Genomic DNA, 20,745 nt, shown 5'->3' with positions numbered 1-20,745 from the left:
AAGGAGATCATTTGATCAAAGTACTTTGTGAACCTCAAAAAGTTATATAAATATGAGCAATAAGCCCAATGTAGCCTACCTCTCATTTTATAAAGAAGGGTAAGTGACTTGCCCTGCCTCACACATCAAGTGGCAGAAATAAGACCTGATTTCTTGGTCTTCCTACCTTAAATCCAAAGCTCTTCCCACTAGCTGTGGGTATTACCCAACAAACCAAGACTCACTAGAACATATAAAGAGGATGATCAGGAAAAATGAAGGGGAACATAATGGCAGGACAATGTCATACATTGTTCACTTCTTTAATTTTTAAAAATGAGTAAGCAGACAAAAAAAATTTTGTGCCCTTTGAATACCAAATAAAAACTTCAGCTGTGTAAAACTGTAATACAACCCTTTCTTTTAATAATACTGTAAATATCTCTGAAAGGATCTATTGCTTCTATATGAATATCAAAAAAAGTCATCACCACAAGGACATAATTCTCTTTTGTGTCATTTTTTTGTTTCCAAAGATGGTACACAAATACTAGTAGGAAATTTTGAAAAAAAAATCCCTCCTGTGTGCCATGAATAAAATGTTAAGCAGTTCAGGTGTTAAATGGACACAAACTGAGCCCCCAGCATGTTAGTAACTTCAGACCATGTGGTCCCACATGTATGTATATAAAGCTGTTGATGAAACAGTCTATAGCAGCAGAGTCAGAAGGTGTTCTGAACCCAGAATTTGTTGGAATACTTCCTTGGTGAAGATAGATAGAAATGAACTCAAGGCATAGGGCATAAGTGGAGACTCAAGATCCCTGAGGAGGCATCTTGCTACCTTTGTGAAGATGGGATGCTAGATCAGGATGAGGACTGAAGAGGGGGAGCCTGGGCCATGAGGAACTGGAGGTCAGCAAGACAAAATCACAGAACTGGGGATAGAGATAGTTTCTGACCAGAGCAGACAAATGAGCTAGCTTTGGAGACTTTAGGATGAAATCATGTTTCATTTCCTTCAAACATTATGATATAAACATCCCCAGTGTGCCATAAGTCAAAAGTTCTGATTTTGGAAAGCTCACATCTCCAGGAAACATAGGAAGCAGGAAGGAGACTTACAAATCAACCCATCTGAAACCCTCATTTTATAAATGAAATAACTGAGACTCAGAGAGGGGGTGGTAATTTACTCAGGTCTGTCAGTTAGTTAATGGCAAGAGGTTAAAAAGTCCTTCTCCTAAAAATTAAAATGAAAATTAAGAAACAAATATATCAATTTGAAAAAAAAATCAAGCAAATAAGAATGAGGCATGTGCTTAAAAGTTACCCAGCAACATTAAGGAATCCATCTGACTATAGTTTAGTCTAAATACCTCCTTCAGAAACCATGCTCATTTGTGGGGAGACTTTTTTAAACTTCAGGCTGCCTATATTTGCCTGAATACAGGGCCACTTGGAAGGGACTAAAAAAGAATTAAGTATTAGGAATAAAAATGAAAGACTTGGCACTTGAATATTGACAGAGTGGGCAGACATTATCTTGGAAGAGAGAAATAGTGGAGAATTGGAACAACCATTTACAGAGGAAGGGGGCCAAAAGACTCTTCTACTGTTATTGGCAAATAGAAGGCTAGAATCTTGGAAAGTAAGAGGTGAAGATAAGTCAAAGCAAAGGGAGAGAGGGAGGGCTCAAATAACATGAAGGATTTATTAAGGGGGTGGAGAAGAACATGCTTACAACATCTGGATTGGAAAAATCTGTCATTTCCAGACTTTCCCTCCCATGACCCAACCATTCCCCCATCCCCTGCCCAAGACAGAGGGAAGAAACAGCAAAATATTCTGGAAACCAAACCCAACCAAGAAACCAACCAAAAAGAAGGCATATAGGATATTAGTACTTGAAGGGACTCTTTGGGACCATTTAGCTCAACCCACTCATTTTATAGAGGAAGAAACTGAAATTCAGGGAGGTGAAGAGTCACCCAAACTAATTAGGGGCAGACACCACATAATGAAACATTCAGTCCTATGTGGTGAGAAATGTGGAAGATTTGGAAAAAGCATCATGGAAAGGGCTGAAGGAGATTTTATATAGATCCAATACAACATGGCAATGACTATCTGGTCTTTTGAGAAAAAAAAAACAAATTCATATCTATAGATTTTGTAATATAAAAAAAGTTGCCATGAAGTGCATCATTTCCATAATTTGATTTGCTTTTTAATATATGGGCATTGGCTAAGCTCCCTAAGATATGAGAGTGTGGCAAGTTTTGTTTTGTTTTGTTTTGTTTTTTGTTTGGGACCTGTGATTTCATCGATACACAAAGAAACTCCCTCTATCAAAGTAGATCTTCACCTGCTCTGCCAATTAAAGCCTTAGAGAATTGCCTGGGGGCACTTAGAAGTTAAGGGACTTGTCCAGGGTCACAGTCAGAATGTTTCAGAGGTGAGACCTGAACCCAGGGCTTCTTAACTCTAAGGTTGCCTCTGTAGTTTGGGAGTATAGGCAAATCCAAAAACATTCTCAGGTGACTTGAGTCATGTGCATACTAGGTAAAGGGTTGATTCTAGCTCCCAGGCCTAATTAAAAATATATAACAAAAAGCAAGACAGTAATAGAATGTTACAATAGACCTTAAGAAGCAGGCAATCCAAAACCCTTATTTTACAGATGGGGAAACTGAAGTCCAAAGAGAGGAAGTTACTTACCTAAGATCTTACTAGTGGCAAAAGTTTGGGAAAAATTTGGGATTTGCTCCCTGTTCTTTCTATTCTGCTTTTCTCCCCTAGGTAGTATGAGATCAGTCCCTTGAAATATTCAAGAAAAGCCACCCTGATTGGAATAGCTTGATAAAGGGGTTTTAAATATGTCCTTCTACCCCATCACCCTAGTCCAATCACTTTTCAAATACAATAGTGGGCTGAAGGTCAACATTTCCAGAAAAGACAGAATGAAACTCATCACATTAACTACTTGTTTTCTAATTAACCTTCTCCATTGGCTAAGGAGAGTTGGCCCTTCTCTCATTCCCTTGCTTATAGAATGAAACAGAAACAGCAGATGATGTTTCCATCCACAGTGGAAGACAAATATTGATGTGGGTATAAAGGGCAGACTGGATTGGAGCAAGAAAGGCTGGGGAGGAGGGACCCCCTAGGTCTTTGGAGTAGTAAGAGCCAGTTGCTCCAACATGACCTGAAGCTTGTTAGGCTAAAGAGAAATAAGCCCCACAAAACAATGATCTTGGTGCTGACTTGAAGGGAATTGTCTCTCAGCTATGGCCTCCCAAACCAACCACATCTTGGCTGGATCTGTGGCTTTGAGATTAGAAAGAAGGAGAATATCAGGTTGGAAGGGAATTCAGAGGTTACCTTGTCCAGTACCCTCGTACAGACGAGGAACATCGGGGCTAAAAGAGGGAGGGTAACTGAGTCAAGCTCACACAGTGAGTAACTGGAGAAGCTGAAAGTCAAGCTTAGGGTTCCTCACGTCCAGTCCAGAGCTTTTTCTATCATACCTCAGGGCTGGTAGAGCCTGGCTTTGCTACCTAGATGGCAAACTTTCCAGTTGCTCATCTGTCAAATGAGAGGCTTGTATCTAAATTCTCTTCGAGTTCTAAATCCTATGATCTGGAGGCTGGGGCTCAAATGAAGTTGGCATGAACTGAGCGGAAGCTTCCCTGCAGTGTAGAGAAAAGGAAACAGGAGTCCCCTTTATAGACATACATTGGAAAGGAAATGGTCCACAATGGTCTGTGGAAATGGATTAGAAGCAGAATGAGAGCTGCTCAATGCCACCCCATCCCCAAGACCCAAGTATAAAAGGTTGACAGTACATTTTATAGACCTTCCTAATTCCTACAAAATGACAATTAAAATCACCACATTACAAGAAGTTTTTGCTAGCATCCCATACAATATTACCTTTTTGTGACTGTTACTTACACAATAATTAAAAAATAATGACTTTTAAGCAAGTATACAGTGTTCACTTTAAAATTAACTTGTTAATAATTTTTGTGCAAAACAAGCGAACTTCTATAATTAAGTGAAGTAGTTTATTTCTTCATTTATAAAAAAAATCCCAGTTGAAGAGAGGTCTCTCAGAAATGTGTCTCCTTTTCTGTGATGGCAGAAATGTTTCCATCCCCTTTGAGTTTGGCATCACAGTCATTTAGAGTAACAATTCGTGGGCTGGCGCCAAGCTTCCCTCTCATCTTCAGGTCTGGGCTGGGCACTATCAGCTTCCTGAATTTCTGTATGATGGAAGAAGACAAAAGCTGGGTAAGGACATTCCTGGACTTTTGCCCTGCCTGTCTGTCCAACCTGTGCCAGGTCTGGCACTCCCACCCTGCTTTCTTAGAACCATAGATTCAGAGGTGGAAGGGCCTTGGAGAGGTGTTCTAGTCCAACCACCCTCACTTTATAGGTAAAGAAGCTGCATCTTGTAGAAATGAAGTGAATTGGTCAGGGTCATGTAGCTGATACAAGTACCTGAGATGGTACTTGAAACCCAGATCCTCTAAATCCAATGGTCTTTTCCCCAGGCCACATAGCTACACTTCAGGGAAACACACACACACACACACACAACTAAGAGTTTGCTTCTCATCTCCTCTCCTCCTGAGACAAGAAGGGACTTGATCACCCAGTGAGTGAGTAGCAGAATTGGGTTTAGAAGTAAAGTGTATTAGCCTAATTCTCATTCCCTTGAAGTCATTCTTCAAGGGAAGATGGTCCAAAAACCCTTAACCTCTCTGAATGTCAGTTTTCCCTTCTATAAAATGGGAATAACAATAGTATCTACCTTCCAGGACCATTGTGATAGTCATGCCCTAGAGTCATTGGAAACTCAGCATGTTCAAAACAATCTTTGCTCTCAATCCCTCCCTTCTTCCCAACTTTCCTGTTGTTGTCAAGATAGGCCAACATCCTTGGTATCATCCTTGACTCTGTGCCTAAACTCACCCCGCATATCTGATCTGTTGTCAAATCGTGTCATTTCTACCTCCACAATAATTTCCCTAAATTTCCCTAAAAATTCTACTCACCTAGTCAACACCCTACCACCTTTGCTTGGACACTTGAAATGGTCTTTGACTTGGCCTCACTGCCTCAGATCTCTCTCCACTCCAATCCACTCTCCACAGAACTGCCTAAATGATGTCCTTAAAATGTAAGTCTGACCACATCACCCCTCCCCAACCCCATTTAGTAAACTCCAGTGGCTTCCTATGACCACTAGGATCAAATATAAAATCCTGTTTAGCATTTAAAGCCCTTCACAACCTGGCCACTTCCCACCTTTTCAGTCTTCCTATACTTTACTTCAATGATCCAGATACAGCTGGATCAACTGTTCCTCATGTGTAATACTCCATTTCCTTAATTTTTACATTCGTACCTGCTGTCTTCCAGGTCTGGAAAGCTCTCCCTCCTCACCTCTGACTTCTAGCTTTCCTGGCTTAAATCCCACCTCTTCCAGAAGGCCTTTCCCACCCTCCCTCATCTATTTGCAGGTTGTCTCTGCCATTAGAATGTGAGCTCCTTCAGGGCATAAAGCGAGTTTCTGACTTTCCTTTGTCTTTCCAGTGCTTAGCTTGTGCCTGATACAGAGCAAGTACTTAATAAATGCTTGTTGGCTATCTAAAGGATTTGTAAACTTTAGCTATATGTCAGTTATTTCCTATGAGGATGAGCAGTAGGGCTACATTGTCCATGAGTTATGATAATGACTTACCATTGTATAGTCACTAAACAAATCGAAATAATCTTAGAATGTCAAGGCTGGAAGGGACATTGAATCTAAGCCCCTCATTTTACGATGGGATGTAAATCCCAGAGAAGGGGTTACCCAAGATCATATGGTGAGTTAGTGGATAGAACCTAGATCTAATATGTAGTCCAGTCCTTAGGACTCTTCTTCTGGGATCCCCTTCTAATGTCACCTCTAAAATCTCCCAGTCATACTCTTCCTTAAACCACTGCTGTGCTTCTTAAATATGGGGACTGTCACCCTAAGAACGTAATTGACCTTTAGACAAGCAGTCCAAGTCAACTGGGCAGTTAGGTGACACAGATCACAGAGTGCTGGGCCTGGAGTCAGGAAGACCTGAATTCAAATCCCACTTTAACCATTTACTGACTATGACTAAGGGTTAGTCACTTAACCTCTTTTTGCCTCAGTTTCCTCATCGGCAAAATGAGGACAAGAATAGCACCTACTACTCAGGGTAGGTAGATAAAATGAGATAATACTTAGAAAGTGTTTTGCAAAACTTAAATTTTGATAATTATGATAATAATTGTTATTCCAAGATAGGACTTAGAACTGAAGAAAATTTAGAGGCCATTTAGACCAAATCTTTTATTTTACATATAAGAAAACTAAGGCCTGGGGAGAGAAGATCCTTTTTCTAATTATGTTTTAAGATAGGTTCTTGCCTTGGGAAGTCACTTGGTGGTTTAGCAAAGGGTCTCTATTCTTCCTCCCCTACTAATCCTAAGTTCTAGAGCCTAAAGTCATCATCAGAGAAATTTGTATCTGTCAATATTTCTGAGCCCCGACAACCCAGTGGGAACCTCGGGATATTTTCTCAGCAGGGACGGTGATAAGGCTTCAAGTGAAGGTTTCCACTGGAGATATAAGCTGGCATGACATCCCAGAGGGTTAAGAAAACAACCTGGTGATCAACAATCTCTTCACAAGTAAGAGAACCTTCAGTGCTGCAGGGCTCTTAGCTCCAGAAATAACCACCATCCTTGCAGAAAGAAGGCATGAAGAGAAGGTCATTTTTCCAACTGGCCTGAGGCCCTGTGGCAGGCCAACGGACTGTGCTTTCTGTAAGGAGACACTCATGAGTGTGGCAGCTGTCCTACCGAGCAGGAAAATAGCAGTTATGTCAGTGCTGAGTGCTCTTCAAGGACCAGATATTCTCAGTGATTCTAGGGGTCCACATTTCAGCTTAAAGACCTCTACTCTAAGTTCCAAATGCAAAGAAAACAAAATTAAACAAACAAAAAACCATAGTCCTCATTTAAGTTAACACTTTTCTTTTCTTCCTCCTCACCATGACCTGAGTTCATGCCTTCCTCACCTCTTGAATGGGTTATTTCAACAACCTTCTCATTGGTTTTTTCTGCAAACCCTCCATCCCATTCTCTAATCCACTCTCCACTGAGCTGCCACAGTAATCTTCCTAAATCCTATGGACTGACCACAGGATTGAACTTCTCACCTCTGAAAAGGACTCTGGGGACATGTCTACTCATCTCTCTTCTTTTGGAGTAAGTTGGCTCTTTACAGTTTCACAAAATTCAATCTTCATTGTTTTGTAGTTGTTCTTTCCATTTACATTGATGTAGTTATTGTATATGCTGTTTTCTTGGCCCTACTTACTTCAGTTTGTATCACTTCATATGTTTTTCCATGTTTCTCTGACTATTTCCTGTTTATTGTTTCTTACAGCATTACATTCATGTAGCATAATGTGTTTAGTCAATTAACTATTTGTTTCTTTATTTTTTCTTTTACCACCATAAAAAGTGTTGCTATAAATATTTTGATATATATGGAACCTTTCTTTTTTTCAATATCTCTCTTGGGACATATGCCTAACAGTGTAATCTCTGGGTCAAAGGGGATAAACATTTTAGTCACTCCATTTGCATAATTCCAAATTGTTTTCCAGAACTATCTTAATGATTCACAACTCCACCAACAATGAATTAGTGTGGCCATTTTCCCACAACTCCTCTAACATTGACTCTTTCTATTTTTGATCATCTTTGCCAGCTTGCTGAATGTACATCCAAACCTTGGGATTGTTTTGAATTGCATTTCTTTTGTTATTAGTGACCTGGAACATTGTTTCATATGGCTGTTAATTGCTATTCTTCTTTTAAGAATTATGGATTCATATCCTTTAATTATTTCTTTATTTGGGAATCTTGTTTGTTTCTATATACTTTTGTTAATTTTCTCTATATCTTTGCCATCAAACCATTTTCAATGATATTTGATACAAAGCTTCCCCCCCCAGTTGAGTGTTTCCTTTCATTCATTCCTAGATGAATTAATTTTGTTTGTGCAAAGGTTTTTTAATTTCATGTACTAAAAATTATTTATTTTACTTTTTGTAATTGTTTCTATCTTATTTGGTTAATAATTTATCCTCTACACATACTGCTGTGAAAGATATATGATGTGCTTCTCTTTTAATTTTTTTAAATAGCAGAACCTTTCATCCATTTTGAATTTATTATATAAATAAACACAAATAAATGCAATAGGTTAGAAATATAGCACCAAACCTATTTTCTCCCAGACTGCTTCTCAGGTTTTCTAGCAGTTCTTGTCAAATAGTGAATTCTTTCCCAGGTATTTTATGTTTTCAGGTTGACCAATCACTAGGTTATTAAGTTTGATTACTTCTGATTCATCCTTGTCTAGCCTGTTCCATTGATCTACTTTTTCTATTTTTTTTTACTAGTAGCCCCAGGTCACCCTTGAAGAGTATAAACTATAGACAAGCTAGCCATCAGTTATCGATTTCAAATGGAGGAAGGAGTTTTCACAACAGGAGCCCCCTCCCCCCAATGAAATCATAAGAGTGGACCTAAAATAATTATATACAACCATACAATATACATATACATATGTACATATGCACATGTGTGTAAAAAGATAATAGTTAGATGGGCAGATGTACACACATACTTATAAATATGTATGTGTATACACACACACACACACACATATATATATATAATACATACATATCACACACATATATATCTGTATATACATATCTGCACATACATACATATATCTGAGGTCTAGCCATATACATACACACATACACATATGTGTGTATACATATGTACACCTATACACACACACACACACATATATACACATATACATATACACATACATATCTACAGTATTTGGCTATATCTCAGATTTCATCCATATGGGGAATTCCAAGTGAGGAAACTCTTTCTAGCAATGCAGATTGACCTCTGTTCTGCAACTTGTAGTTTTGAAGAGCTACCTGGAGTACTGAGATTAAGTAAGTTGCCCCGAGTCACACAGCCAATGTGTATCAGAGGCAAGTTTTGAACATAGGTCTTCTTGAGTTTAAAGCTCATCTTCTATCTACTATGCCAGGATGCCTTTTGGTTCAAATGTTATGGTCCAAAGCCAGATATGTTTCCACTACAGCACACTATCTTATTATTATTATTATCTGTAAAATGAAAAGATAATGCATTCCCTACCTTCCTCAAAGAATTGTCATGACCGAAGCAAGGTGTAAATAGTAAGGAGCTAAATACATATGATCAATTATTCTTTTCATCTTGAGGTCAGGAAGACCTGAGTTCAAACCTGGCCTCAGACACTTACAAACTGTGTAAGTTTGTTAGCTGTTTACCCTTGGCAAGTCACTTAGCCTCTGTTTACCTCAATTTCCTCAACTGTAAAATTAGGATAACAATAGCACCTGTTTCAAAGAGTTGTTGTGAGGATCAAAGGAGATAATATTTATAAAAAGTGCCTAACACAGTGCCTGGCACATAGGAAGTGTTATATAAATGCTACCTCCCAGTATCAATACATATATACCTTGGAACCATGACCACCAGAAAGAGCCCATGACCACCAGAAAGTATGAGTACACATATAGCTTGGAACCATGACCACTAGAAAGAGACCAACAGAAAGCCTTTCCTCCCATGTGTGCTCTTTTTCTCACTTCTCCACCTGGAAGATCTCCCTTTTCCATGACTGGGTGGTAGGGCCCAATTATCACTCACCTCCAGGAGCGTCCCCTCAATGTGCCACATCTTGAGGACAATCCAAAGTGGAATGCAGACCATGGAGGAGAGCGCCATCATCCATCCGATCCCATAGCCCCAGTTTGGGTATGTGTACACGTTGTTGTACCTGAGGGGTTTGTATTTCACTAGGAAGAAGATGAAGATTCCCTGAAAGATGGAAGAGCGGCCTGGTCACTAGGATGGAAATCACTTGAGGAGCACTTGCCTGTAGGCAAGACCCAAGGATGCTTCCCCACAAGGAAATCCTAGCTTAGAGATGGGTGCACCATGAGGGTCCCACAGCCCTGGCACGTAGATGATGTATACACATATATGTGCGTATTTATAAACTTTATGTCCTTTTTACATAGTTATCTCCCAATGAATATAAAGTCATTGCTGGTAGGGACTGTCTCATTCTTTGTACTTGTATCCACAGTGTCTAACACATAATGCCTAACATTTGTTGATTGATTGACGTGTAGGGACTGAAGTGGCTTTTGTAAGCAAGCATCCATTGGAGAACATGTAGCCAGAGCGCCTTGTTCATCCTGCTTGGTCAGTCACATTTTCAGGCATGCTTTCCTTCCCTTTGTCTCTTCACCCATTGCATTCCTACCCATCGTTCAAATGTCCATTTCTTTTTTCATTCAGGATTATACTCAACTTTGCTGGATAAGTTATTCTTCGATTCAACCCCAGCTCCTTTGCTCTTTGAAATATAATGTTCCAAGACCTACTGTCTTTTAGTGTAGAAGTTGCTAGGTCTTGAGAAATCCTGAATGTTTCCCCAGAGCATTAACTTTTTTTGTTTATCTCGTTGCTTATAATATTCTCTCTTTAACCTGGGAATTTGGAACTTGGCAATGACATTCCTGTCAGTTTTCTTCCTAGGATCTCTTTCAGGTGGTGATAAGGCATGATTCAGATGCCACCTCCTCCTAGAAGCCTTCTCTAATCCTAACAGTCAGGAATGACCTTCCCCTCCTCTAAATTCATGTGATGCTTAGCTCTCACCTCTATGAAGCAGCTGTGTAATTTTGTACTATGATTGTGTATGTGTGTGTGTGTATTTGTGTGTGTGTGTGTGTGTGTGTGTGTGTGTGTGTGTGTGCTTTCTATCTCTACTGTACTGTATGTTCAATAAGGGCAGGAGTGGTCCAAGTCTGATTCTAGTACAATCTTCCTGGTTGAGGAAGGATCCACCCAGGATAGTCCCACACGCTACAGACCTGTTCTCTGAAAAGAACGTGCCATTCATTGTCTCATTTTGAGCTATGAGGCAGAGGGAGGCTGGCCGATGAGGGAATACTCACTGCACAAATGCCTGGGGTCACCACCTTCCAGCACCACTTTATTAGGGATAGTGGCTTGTAGCCAATCATGTCTTCAATGTTGTCATAAAAGCGATTGCTTCCTGCACAGAAATAATGTTAAGTTATAATAATAACAACTAACATTTCTATAGTGCCTTATGGTTTGCAAAGCACTTCAAATATGACTATCTCATTTTATTCTCACAAGGACCCTGCAAAGAAGATGCTATTATTATCCCTATTTTATATGGATGAGGAAACTGAGGATGAGAAAGATTATGTGGCTTGCCTGGGATCACGCAGCTAGTAAAGTATCTGAAGTGGTATTAGAACACAGGTCATGCTGAGTCCAAGTAAAGGGCTTTATCCACTATAAATATCCTCACTCTCCCTCATGCACAGAAGACACAATAAAAAAATTCCCGTATCGGTCTACAAGTACTACGTGGAAAGGCCAAAGGAATTGAGTTCTTAGCCAGGGGAAAAGAAGACTGAGGGCAGATATATTTACTGGTGTAGCTTTGCATGGGAGGGAGGCCATATGAATAAGGCCATTGAGGATAGAAAGAGACAAAAATACTCAGGTTTCCTAGGATTATAGATTTAGAGCTGGAAGAGACCTTAGTGGTTATTGAGTCCAACCTTTTAATTTCACAGATGAAGAAACTGAGGCACAGAGAAGTTAAAGGGCTTGTCCATGATCACATACCAAGTAAGTATTAAAGACAGGATTTGAACTCAGATCTTCCCTGGCTCATGTTCTATCCAACATACCACATGCCTTTCATTTAAACTACTATAGGGATCTTAGTTAGATATTAGGAATAATACTTAACAGCCATGAAAAGTAATTATTCTTCATGATGTAGTGGAAAGGACACTGGTGTTGGAGTTCAAATTTTCCCTTTGCCACTTAGTACTTATATGACTTTGGGAAAGTCACAACTTCCTTGCACCTCAGTGTCTTTATTTGTTTGTAAAATTAGGGGTGGTACTGGATAACCTTTGAAGTCTCTTGCAGCTCTGAGTCGAGCAACTATGAAATCTATGCATGAGTTGGAGTGGATGAAGGTGATGAGAGCCAGAGGGATAAAGGGACAAGGCCTAGAATGTTGTAGTCACAGAGAACAAAACAGCAGATCCTGCCAGGACTGGTGTTTGGGTTCCCACCCAGCTGCAGTCATATCAAGCATTGGCTGGATAGAACAAAGAGCCTCTGCCTCCCACTGACTCCAGGGAACAGGTGTTTTGGGTAGCAGCTGGCATAAGGGAAGAGATTTCATGGCAAATGGCAGTGGGGACTGGAGCAGGCTGATACTCACCATAAACCCAGCCAATGCAGACACATTCAAAGATAGCAACAAAGAGAAGACACATCCCGCTGGCTGCATAGGAGTCAAACAGCTGGAAGATATACATGCCACCCTACAATAGAGACAGATGGAGAGACAGTGGGGCAGAATTAGTATGGCAGAGATGGCTTAGTATGCATTTAAACTCAGGAGCAGCTCTCATCTTGACCCCAAAGACTGATCTACTCATCAGCATGGATCTTTTAGGAATGAGGCTGTGACTTAGGATAATTTTTTGACTTGGAGTCAGGATCTGAGCTTGTATCCCAACTCAATTAGTTGTGTGAGCTGCTGACTCTTGAGTCTTTTTGCCTTATTGTACTAACCTTCCTGTTACCTCAGGGTAAAGACTCTCCTCCCTGACCTAACTAAAATCAATTCTTCATTTTCTAATTCAAAGTTTCCTCTGTTCTAGTTCAAAAGTTCAAAGCTCCTCTGACCCTTCTTGCCAGCTTCTGAGGTCAGTCTGGCTTCCAGGCACCATTAGTCTTCTGCATTAGAAAGGCTCCTTTTCCTCCCCAGGTTGAGGCTGGTTCATATTCCTTACCACCCTAAAAAAGTGTGAGTTCACTCGAATGCTCTTCTAGCTAATAAGATTCGGGGTATGTTACATATACAGTGATAACTACATAAAGTGAGGGGATCCGACTCTGCCACTGACTTTAACCTTGAAAAAGTGACTTCCCCTTCTCTGGGTCAGAGCTTCCCCATCATTAAAATAAAAGGTTTAGCTTGGATGATTTTTAAAGACATTTCAAGCTTTAAGCTTTGGAAGCTCCATGAAAATTGCCTTCAATTGTAGGGAAGGGTAATTTCTTTACAAAAGGATAGGGGTGTTTGGGGGAAAGGATTGAGAGAAGAGATGCATGACTTAAGAAAGCAGGGCCATTCCTAGAGGGCTATAAGGCTTTAATGGCTACCTGACCTTGGGAAAATCACTCTCCCTCTCTGAGCTCCAGTTCCCCCTTCTATAAACTAAGGGTTTTAGATTACATGGCTTCTGAGATCCTTTCTGGCTCTGACACTTTATGGATTTATGTCTATGAGTCCAAAGAGTCAGTACAGACTTCTGCCTCTATTTCTTTCTTTCTTTTTTTAAAGAATGCTTTTTTAACTTGTATTTTCATATGCAAAGTAAAACAGAAAAAGAGGGTTATATATGAAACTACAAATCTTTCATTATATAGAATTTCTTTTCCTTTAAAATATATAAATTCAGCATAGATTAAAGATTCAGAGCTGGAAGGGACTTTGCAAACCATCTAGTCCAACCTCTCATTATACAGATAAGGAAATTGAACCATAGAAAGGGTTAAGTGACTTCCCCAATATAACACTGGCTTTAAGGAGAAGCAGCAGGATTATGAACTGAGGTCCTGTAACGCCAAATTCATCCAACTTCCCACTGTTTCACTTGTAATCTTTGAGGTTTATTGTTTGTGTTTCTTTCTGGACTTTCTTCCGTGAAAGTTGAAAAAAATGCTTCAAATCTCTCTCTCTCTCTCTCTCTCTCTCTCTCTCTCTCTCTCTCTCTCTCTCTCTCTCTCTTTTCTTTCTTCTTCTTCTTCTTCTTCTTCTTCTTCTTCTTCTTCTTCTTCTTCTTCTTCCTTTCTCTTTCTTTTTTCTTTCTTTCTTTCCTTCTTTTTTTGCTATCCCAGACCTAGACCTCTCTCTCCTTACCATTTTCACCCTCAAATTGAAGCAACATCAACAACAGAAGAACACCTAACAGCAAATATGCCCAGTCAAACAAAACAAATTCCCACGTTGGCCATGTCAGAAAATGTATGTTTGCGGCAAGTTTCACCGATTACCTCTGTTAGGAGGTGGGGATCATGCTGCATTATCAGTCAACTAGAACAGTATTTGGTCACCAGGTTGCTCAGAGTTCTTAAGTCCATCAAAAGTTTTCTTTTCAATGTTGTTACTGCATATTACTCTCCTAGTTCAGCTCACTTGACTATTCATCATTCATATGAATATTTTCATACAGGCTCCATTTCTAACAAGTTGTGTGACATTGGGCAAGTTATTTTCCCTCCTCTGAGCCTCAATTTCTTTCTTATTTAAAAGATACCTCAAAGACTTTGACATCATTCCCCACTTTAGCTTCCTCCATTCTAGTCTTTAAGAGAGATATGGACCTGTTCCTTGACAAGTTCAACCTCTCTACTTGTATTCTTGATGCCCCTCCTTCCCATCGCTAAAGGAGCCTACCACTTTGATCATTTCTTCCAATGTTTCTCTCTTCTAATTTTATTTTTTCTGTATCTATTGGTTCCATTCCTGCTACCTTCAACCATGTAAAAGTTTCACTATCTTTAATTTTTTTTCCAATTTAGGCTATCATCCTCTAAAACCATTATCTTATACTTTCCCAAACATTTTTACAAAGTCTGAGAAAAAGCCATCCATATTCATTTAATCACTCAATAAATAGGTATTTATTAAGCATCTACTAGGGTCAGGCATTGCTCAAGGTGCTTGGGAAAATAGACAAAAATATATGAAGTGCCCCTCCTTAAGGTATTTATATTCTAATGGGGAAGAAAGTTTATACTTTTTTGTGTGTGCAGGTATACACAAAATGGATACAAGATTATTTTGGGAAAAAGTTCTGGCAGCTAGGGGATCACCAAAGGGCTGAATGTAAAAGGTCGCCTTTGAGCTGAATTTTAAAGGCAGCTGAGGATTCTAACTCATGGAGGCAGGAATGCAATCTAAGTGTGAAGGACAGATAGCATAAAACATAGAGATGAGGAGCAGAGTGTCACATGTGAGGAACCTTAAGAAGTCATTTTGGCTGGACCAGAGAGTACATGGAGTAGAGTAATGGGATCTGGAACAAAAACTGAGAGGGTGAGTCAGGACCAGTTTGGGAAGAGCTTTGAATGCCAATAAATGTGTTTGTATTTGATCCTAGAAATGTTAGGGAGCCTTTGGAGTATATTGATTAGGGGAGTGATATGGTCAGAAACTTGAAACTTAGAAATATTACCCTGGAAGCTATGTGGATAGATTGAGTGGAGACACAATAGAAATAAAGAGTACAATGGAAGTAGGGTCTTCTCTGGAGCCAGAAGACCCAAAATCAAACCACACTTCTGATACTTGTTATTTGTGTGAGCTTAGGCAAATGCCTTCATAACTCTTAGTCTCAGTTTCCTTATTGATAAAATGAAAAGTTTGAACTGAATGGCTTCTGAGGTCTCTTCCAGCTCAATATTTATAAGCCCAGGATCTTATGAGTTATTTCAATAGTCTAGATGAGAGGTAATAAGGTCTTGAATTTAAGTGGAGTAAAGAAGATGGATTAGAGAGGTAACATTGGGGCAACTGATTGAATATGGAGGGGGGGAGTGGAGAGTAAGTATGCCATCAAGGATGTAAGCCTACTGGGTGACTAGAAAGATGGTGGTACTCTCCTCACATTTACTTCTTTGCCTCCCACCATTCAGTTTTCTGACTTCACCACTCAACTGAAACTGCTTTTTTTTTTCAAGGTTAACAATGATCTTTGAGTTGTAAGTCTAATGGGATTTTCTCAGTCCTCCTCCATATTGACATCTCTGTTGTTTTTTGAGAATTGACCATCATCCTCTCCTAGATAATCTTCCCATAATCCTCTTAGGTTTTCCCTTATATCTCTATTCCTTGTCTATTTCTTTTGCTGGATGGTAGCTCCTTGAAGGCAAAAACTGTTTTGGGGTTTTGATTTTATCTTTGCATCTCCTGTACCTTAGTCACTTTGACTCTGACTTTTTTTTTTTGGCTGATCACTTCATTTGGATCTCACCTGGCCATAAACTGTAGTCCATTCCATGGGAGATCCCATGTTAATGGTTCCATCTCTCGACCCTCTGAGATCCCACCAGTAGTTATAATTGGTACCACACAGCTTATCTAGTCAATTCTAATCAAATTGGTGGCATGCATAGCTAATTTCATGGAACAAATCTTGTCTTTTCAGGTACACTCTAAGTTCTTTGAGAACAGGGCCACAGTGTTCTATTTCTATATGTGTTAAGCATAGTGTAGACTTTGAATAGAAGGTACTTTAAAAAGTACTTGTTGTTTGCCTAAAGTTGCTGGAAATGGATGAGGGGAAAAATTGTTAGACACTGAGTTTGAGAAGGATGAGCATTCAAAGCAAAATGGTGCATTTGCATGGATTAGACTCAATGAATGGCTTTTCTTCCACCACCTTTGAAATAATCAAAGGTCATTCAAACAGAAAATGAAACGACTACTGAGTGGTCAAGTCATAGAATTTTTCTTAGGAAAAAATAACAGGGGATTAGTATTCTGAGATTCCATCCCCTTCCTCTCTCAACTGAGTTGTTTTTTTTTTAATGGCAAAAGCTAGGGAGAATGAAATCCATAATTATTCTAATATCAGGAGGTGAATTAGTGATTTAGGCAATTCTCCCATCTGGAAGGGCCAATCCAGGGTAGCTGTTCTGTTAGAGGACTGGATGGCTGGTATCAAAGGCTGTCACCTAACCACACCTCCCAATAATTAAGACGTTGAAGGGCTAGTGATTAATGTCCTCAAGCCTCTTCCTAGGTGTAATTATTCATTCCTGCTAGATGATACGTTATAAAGTTAAGGGTAATGGCCTTATAGTCAGAAGAGCCAGGTTCATAACCAAGATCCTGCCATCTCCATCTCCCACCTCCAGGCTTTTGCACATGTGACTACCCCATGACTGAAATTCACTCTTTCATCACTTTTACTTCTTGTGATCCTTAGCTTCCTTCAAGACACAGCTCAGGTGCCACTTCCTACAAGAAGCTTTTCCTGATTCCCCCAGTTAATATTCTTTTCCTCTTGAAGTTATTTCATGTCATTTTGTATTTACTTCATATTTGCTCTTTTGTCTACATGTTGTGTGTCCCTGAGTAGAGTGTTAGGAACATTTTCATTTTCTTTGTTGTTTCTCCTGCACATAATTGAGTGTCTTGGGCAGCTATCTGGTGCAGTAGAGAGAGAACTGGGCCTGGAGTTAGGAACAAATCTATTCTCAGCCACTTACAAGTTGTGTGACCTTTGACAAGTCACTTTACCTTTGTTTGCCTCAGTTTCCTCACCTGTAAAGTGGTGATGATAATAATAGCACCTACTTCCCAGGGTTGTTGCGAGATCAAATGAGGTAATAATTGTAAAGCATTTAGCACAGTACCTGGCACATAGAAAGTGCTATATAAATGTTAGCTGCTATCATCATCATCATCATCTGTGAAATGAGGGTAATAAAAGCACCACCTCCCAGAGTTATTGTGAGGACCAAATCAGATATTAATTATAAAGCATTTAGCAGTGCCTGGCACATAGTAAATGCTATATAAATGTTATCTATTATTATTGTAAATAGTAGAAACTTATCATGTTTGATGAACTGTTTAATTGAATTAGCAGTCATTTGACCTTGGGCTAGTCATTTCCCTTTTTTGAGTCTCCATTTTCTCATTTCCCTTTTAAGGAAATACCAATGATACCCAGTGTCTTATTATAAAGGGGAATGAAATTAAGCTCACACCTGCCTACCTCATGGGGTTGTTGTGAGGATCAAAGGAGATGACCCATATTGAAGATAGTCTATCAGTTGTTAGCATCATCATGACTCCTCTGCATGGCTAGTACCTGCCCCTGGCTAGCAGTCTTCTGAGCAGTAGACTCCATATCAGGCTATTTCCAGAAAGCTGACCACTGGATTCAAATTCAATTCAACAAATACTTAAAAATATTTATTATAAGAATCCTGGAATCTTGAGGATTGGAAGAGATTTTGGAGATCAGTGAGTCCAAGTGACTTCTGCTCCCTTTTGACCTTGCATACCAGTCAAAATATTCACTCTTGACATCGCTTTGATGCACGAGCCTCTTCTAGCTCTCAAGCGTAACTGTCAATTTGCATGTCATAAAGTCCTCTTCTTCTGCAATCAGAATTTAGCAAATTCTCTTTAAATGCAAGCAGAATGACGATGTGGAGGAAACAAAACACACTATCCTCAGGGTGTTAGCAGCCAAGCAGGCTGGAAATGTTTTCTCTGATAACCTTAGCTCCACTGAGGTTCTTTCTCTAGGTTTAAGAGAAGAAATCTTTCTCTATTTCTATTAACAACAGTCAAGAGAGTAGGACAATGCTCAAACTCACCTTTTTCAGGAGAATTTAAGACTGTTGTTGATAAAGGAAAGCTGAGTATCCAAGGTGGGGAGATGGGGTGGGGGGAAGACAAGGGGAAGAGCAAATCTGCTTTTTAAGAATTTTTCATTGTAGTTATCTTGGTGAACCAGGGAGCAGAACTATTTCACCCCCTCACCTGAAACAAGAGCTTGACAAGTGAGGAGTGAGTGGGAGCACCTGCAGATCTGAGCTTGACATCCAAAAATCTCACCACGACACCTTATTTTTTGTGCTACCCAAGGGAGACAATGTACCTTAGCTTTTCAGTCCATTAGTTGGTGCCACAGAAAGAATCCAGTGGGATCAGAGTGTATAGAAAGAGGCTGTCTGTTGTGGACTGGCAAGGTGACTGGTACCAGCTTGAGTTATACTGATTTTTGAAGTGATGAGAACATGTTCCTTCCTTCCTCATTAACTTTGGCTGGCTCCCTATTAACAGGTTGTTCACTCATTTCAGTTGTGTCCCACTCTTCATGATCCTATTTGGGGTTTTCTTGCCAAAGATAGTGGAGTGGTTTGCCACTTCCTGTTCCAGCTCATTTTACAGTTGAGGAAACTGAGGCAAATAGAGTTAAGTGACTCTTCCAGTGGGCTCTATCTACTGAGCCACGTAGCTGCCTCCTACGGACAATTATTTAGGACCGCCCACTATCTGATTCCAGTCTAATTATACATTATCTTGTTGCAGCCTTATTACGTATCATTTATCTTCATGAATTCTGAACTATTGCTTCTTTGTTCTTATTTTGCCCTCTCCTGCCTTGCGTTTACACTCTGCTTTGTGAAGAAGCCCTGTAGTACAAAATGTACTTAGCTTCCCGATAAGACACTTTCCATTGTTGATGGGTAGGGCTAAATGCCTCTGACCTAGCCAGAGCAGGAGAAGAATATGTACACCTCAAAATATTCGTGAATGTCATGGAAAGGTTGGTTGTCCTTACCGTTTGCCATTGGGCACAGCTGTTTGGGAGGACCTACTTTCCCAGCCCTGATCCCACGGACTCAGGCAAAGAACAGGGAGGCTTCTAAAGTTTCAGTTAATCTAAAGGGCTTTCCTTTCCTTGGACTCAGAAAAATGTTCAATTTGAAGGCTCTAATAATGGCTGGGTAGGGAGAATTTTGATTCTACCACAATTCAAAGGGCTTTCTCTTTGAGGTAAGGGAAGGGGACTGGAAGGGTTAAGGTAAAGGGAAAAGTAGGATAGAGGTAAGTATGTCTGTACTGCATATCCCCAGAAGCAAATGGCTTTCTTCTGAAGGTCTCCTGCTTGTGCTTGGGAGCCAGGATTAGCCAGAAGGGGCATTAGAGCATCACGGGAGTGAGACCTTAGAGATTATCAAGTCCAGCCAATTCGTTTTACAGACAATAAAAATGAGCTACCAAGAGAAGTCACTTGTCCAAGCTCAGCCTGGTAACAACAGGAGAGCTGGGGTTTGGATACAAATCCTCACTACAAACTTATTCTCTTTCTGCTATGCTATGTTGTCTTTTATTGTATCAGGTGGGCATCCAAAATGACTTAAATTATTTCAAGGCTCAGCTTACCTGCAAGCTTCCTTGGGAAACCATTTCTGATTCCCCTGGTTGCTGGGAATCCTTTTTCCTCTGCTTTTCTTGCATAGTTTTACTTCTCTCTCTACCCTCCCTCCCACCCTAGTAGAATATAAGCTTTTGAGGTTAGAAACTGCTTCATTTATTTCTTCATACCCCTATCAACTACACAGTTATCTCCATACATGTTTGTGACATCATTCTGCTAACATTGGCATATGGAATTGTGATATCATTGGCATATGGAATTCCCAGTGGAGAAGCCCCCTGACCAATGCAGATGAGCTATAACTTAGGTCTGTAACTTAGGTTTTTAGAGAGTTGTCTGGTACATTAAGAAGCTAAAGCTTCACTCTATTCCTTATTCTCATATGGGCAGCTAACTGGCACAGTGGATAGAGTATCAATTCTAGAGTCAGGAAGACATCTTCCTGAGTTCAAATTGGCCTCAGATACTTACTAGCTGTGGGCAAGTACTTAACCCTGTTTGCCTCAGTCTCCTCATCTGCAAAATGAGCTGGAGA

At 39.9% G+C, this 20,745-nt stretch overlaps 1 protein-coding gene across 1 annotated transcript in view; it reads right to left on the bottom strand.

The window, feature by feature from the left end:
• Nucleotides 1-288: 288 nt before the first annotated feature.
• Nucleotides 289-20,745, bottom strand: part of SLC6A11 (solute carrier family 6 member 11) — a 174,527-nt gene continuing 154,070 nt past the window's right edge. The window contains exons 11-14 of the mRNA XM_020981036.2: nucleotides 12,452-12,554; nucleotides 11,130-11,230; nucleotides 9,811-9,981; nucleotides 289-4,247 (exon numbers count right to left, since the gene is read on the bottom strand). Coding sequence (XP_020836695.1) covers nucleotides 4,095-4,247; nucleotides 9,811-9,981; nucleotides 11,130-11,230; nucleotides 12,452-12,554 — 528 coding nt within the window. The 3' untranslated portion in view covers nucleotides 289-4,094. The remainder of the gene's footprint in view (nucleotides 4,248-9,810; nucleotides 9,982-11,129; nucleotides 11,231-12,451; nucleotides 12,555-20,745) is intronic.

Source organism: Phascolarctos cinereus, unplaced genomic scaffold (genome assembly GCF_003287225.1).
Source record: "Phascolarctos cinereus isolate Bilbo 61053 unplaced genomic scaffold, phaCin_HiC Scaffold_4;HRSCAF=312, whole genome shotgun sequence".
NCBI lineage: Eukaryota > Metazoa > Chordata > Mammalia > Diprotodontia > Phascolarctidae > Phascolarctos > Phascolarctos cinereus.
This window is presented reverse-complemented; position numbering and strand designations above follow the sequence as displayed.